At 44.8% G+C, this 2955-nt stretch overlaps 1 protein-coding gene across 1 annotated transcript; it reads left to right on the top strand.

Annotated features, from left to right (window-relative positions):
• The first annotated feature begins 472 nt into the window (after window positions 1-472).
• Window positions 473-2643, top strand: LOC147618544 (protein LOW PHOTOSYNTHETIC EFFICIENCY 1, chloroplastic-like). Its single transcript, XM_086775003.1, has 2 exons — window positions 473-1682; window positions 1887-2643. Exons 1-2 carry the CDS (start codon window positions 584-586, stop codon window positions 1949-1951), a joined length of 1164 nt encoding a protein of 387 aa, XP_086631129.1. The 5' UTR covers window positions 473-583; the 3' UTR covers window positions 1952-2643.
• The last annotated feature ends 312 nt before the right edge of the window (window positions 2644-2955 follow it).

Raw genomic sequence — 2955 nt, 5'->3', positions numbered from 1 at the left:
ATTATTTATATGTTAAAGTTTTAAAGAGGAGTGTGTGCGTATCTATATTCGAAAGCAAAAGTTAAGAAAGGCATTCAATCATGGGTGGGTGAGTAATTGTCTGGTTCTACCGATTCCAGTGGTTGGGTGGTGGCTAACCTATGGGCAGGATGGGGTTAGGCTAGAATCAGTGGAGTTTTAATAATTAAATTGAGATAATATGATTATGCTTAGAATTTGAGTAGTTAAATAAAAACCTGAAGAATTTCTCAAATGAGTAGATCAACGGCGACTGTGCCTAATTCCGGTTAGGAAAAAAGCGTTGATTTCCTCATATGATTAGATCAACGGCTGTGCCTGATTTTGGTTAGGAAAAAGCATTGTGTTGGTTAGGACCAAAAGCAAATGTATGGGTGCGTGTGGAAAAGCCCAAAGATATTTTCTGGTTTGTTTGAAAGACCAAAAGCAAACGTCCGGAGGGTTTTGGAAAGACCCAAAGATATTTGTTGATTTGTGAGAAATGAGCTATAGTCATGAAGGTGCCAATACATGCAGCAATTGTCCAGGTTAAGGAGAAGGCTGGGGTATCCTTTGAAGACGGGCGATGCACAGATGGTGCTTCTCCTCGCCCATGTTTATCCCACATGCCCTCAGCCTGCCCACCGCCACCACCACAGCAAGATACTCTTATTACCCTGTGGTCACCACCATTCACTGCTGCTCTCCAGACAGCATCTCTCAGTTTACGAAGGGAGCCAGACCTCGCAGTCCACAGCAACAGTTGCTTCTGGACCAGCTCTCTGCAGAGCTCGAGAAGGACAAGGACCATAAGCTCTTTAGACCTTCCATCCGTGTCCTCTCAAGCTCCCTCGCCTCTGTACAAGATGTCACCCAGGTAGATTCTCTTCTCCACGGCTTGCATTTCCCGTTGCCTGTCTTCTGTTCTGTCATCCGCAAGCTCGGAAGCTCCCAAAAGGTCCAGGCTGCCTTCTCTGTGTATGAGTGGCTCCAGCAGAGGGACCTCCCAGATGAGAGGCCGGATGTGTTCATATACTGCAGCATGCTCGGAGTGGTCAGTAAGAGTGGGAAATTCGAATTTTTGAGCAAAGTGGTTGAAGAGATGAAGACCAATGGGGTAGAACCTGACCTTGTTGCATACAAAATCGTCATCTCCTCCTATGAGCATGTGGGTCTTCATCATGAAGCCATGACTGCTTTCAGGGAGCTTGAACAGAAGGGCTTGATCCTCAATATCAGCACTCTCCGCGCCCTCCTGAAGGGCTCGGAGAAGTCCATTGACATACATGGGGCTCTGAGCTTGTATTTTGCTGCAATGAAATCGAGCCCCGATGATAACATCATTGCTGAATTCAAAGAGAGAGTGTCCAGCATTGCTTACAGGTCCATACGCAGTTTGCTGCTTGCCCACAAAAGCTCGTACCACATACTTGCTCTTGTTCAAAAGATTGAGGATACAATATCAGAGCTTTGCCCTGGGGACTATCAAGGAATAATATGGTCTTGTGGTTCTGGACCTGAAGATCATATTGTGGCTAGAAGCATTCTAGCCCGCAGGAGATTGAACAGCTATCCAGTGTCAGTGTCCCTCTGCAACCATGTTATGATGTTGCTTGGAAAAGCAAGGAAATGGAGGGCAGCATTGGAGGTTTTCGAGCAAATGCTAGATGAGGGACCTTATCCAGGTAAGGACTCATATACCATCATAAGATCACACTTCAACTCACTGCTTAGTTCTTCACGAGAGGCGAGCAATAGCAATTGGAGTGTACAGCTCCTTGAGAAGATGGAAGCCCATGGCATTATGCCAGATAGATTTGCATGGGATACCACCCTAGTAACTTGTGCTAAGAAACCCTGATCCTGTGGCTGCTGTGCTTGTTTTCCAGAAAATGGTGGAGAGGGGACAGAACCCGAGCCTTCTTGCATATGGATCTCTGCTCACGTCTCTTGAGAAGTGTGGCTTCTTAGAGAGAGCAGAGCAAGTGTGGCAACACATGAAGAGGCTCGGCATAAAGCCCAACATCGAGGCTTACACCATTATGATTTCTGTGTATTCAAGCTCCTCGAAGCAGGAGGAGTTGATGAGACTTGTGGAAGAGATGCGCGCTTCTGAGGTTGAATTCAACCTTATCACATACAATGCTCTCCTCACAACATGTGCCAAGTTTGGTCATGGAAAAGGTGCACTCAACTGGATGAAGCAACTTATTGATGATGGCTTGGATCCAGACACCACAACATATGACCAGCTTGTGAAAGCTTTGTCTCAAGGTGGGGAGGCAGAGCTAGCTAGAGATATGTGTATCGAGGCAAAGGGACTACAACTGGTTTTATCCCAGTCTGCTTATAATGCTGCAATTGAAGCTTGTAACATGCATGGTATAGCCTTTGATTTTGATGCATTGGGGTTAGCCTCTTGCAACATGCAGTCTGATTGATGACTCCAATATACTGTAATTAAGCCAGGAAATATAAGATAAGGGTCATGCCATATGGGCTGTGCCATCTGCAATCATATTTTCTTCTGTACATGAAGAGCACTTACAATGCTGAGTAATCAGCAAGTCATCAATGAAGTGATACATGGACATGGGAGTTCTCTCCTCCTTTCTCTCTTTTAATACCATAGTCCTTCATTATGTACTTTTTGATACCTTTATTTGGCTTTAGGTTGGTACTAAGCTAACGTGTTTTTTCTCGTTTGTCTTCCTCTTTAATTTAGAGAAATAATTTCTTCACTTATCCAGTAAAGCTGGACTCCCTGTGAGTTTGCTATTGACATAATCTGAAATGGTGTATCCTCTCAATGGGTCTTCAATACCGATGCTACAGTCTCAGGGGTCAACAAGCAGATGGCTAATCTCTTTATGGGGACAGTCAGCCAGTGTTTTGTACCTTTGGACAACAAGGTTATTTTCACTAATTCATCTAAGGACATTTGCAACTTGGAAACCA

Source organism: Cibotium barometz, chromosome 35 (genome assembly GCF_041138505.1).
Source record: "Cibotium barometz isolate CiBa-2024 chromosome 35, ASM4113850v1, whole genome shotgun sequence".
Taxonomy (NCBI): domain Eukaryota; kingdom Viridiplantae; phylum Streptophyta; class Polypodiopsida; order Cyatheales; family Cibotiaceae; genus Cibotium; species Cibotium barometz.
This window is presented reverse-complemented; position numbering and strand designations above follow the sequence as displayed.

What these genes read in the sequence shown, in the direction of transcription:
- LOC147618544 (XM_086775003.1), top strand. Translation starts at nt 584, where the DNA reads ATGCACAGATGGTGCTTCTCCTCGCCCATGTTTATCCCACATGCCCTC. An exon ending in AGATGAGGGACCTTATCCAG is followed by an intron (nt 1,683 to 1,886) that starts GTAAGGACTCAT and finishes CTTGTTTTCCAG; the next exon opens with AAAATGGTGGAGAGGGGACA.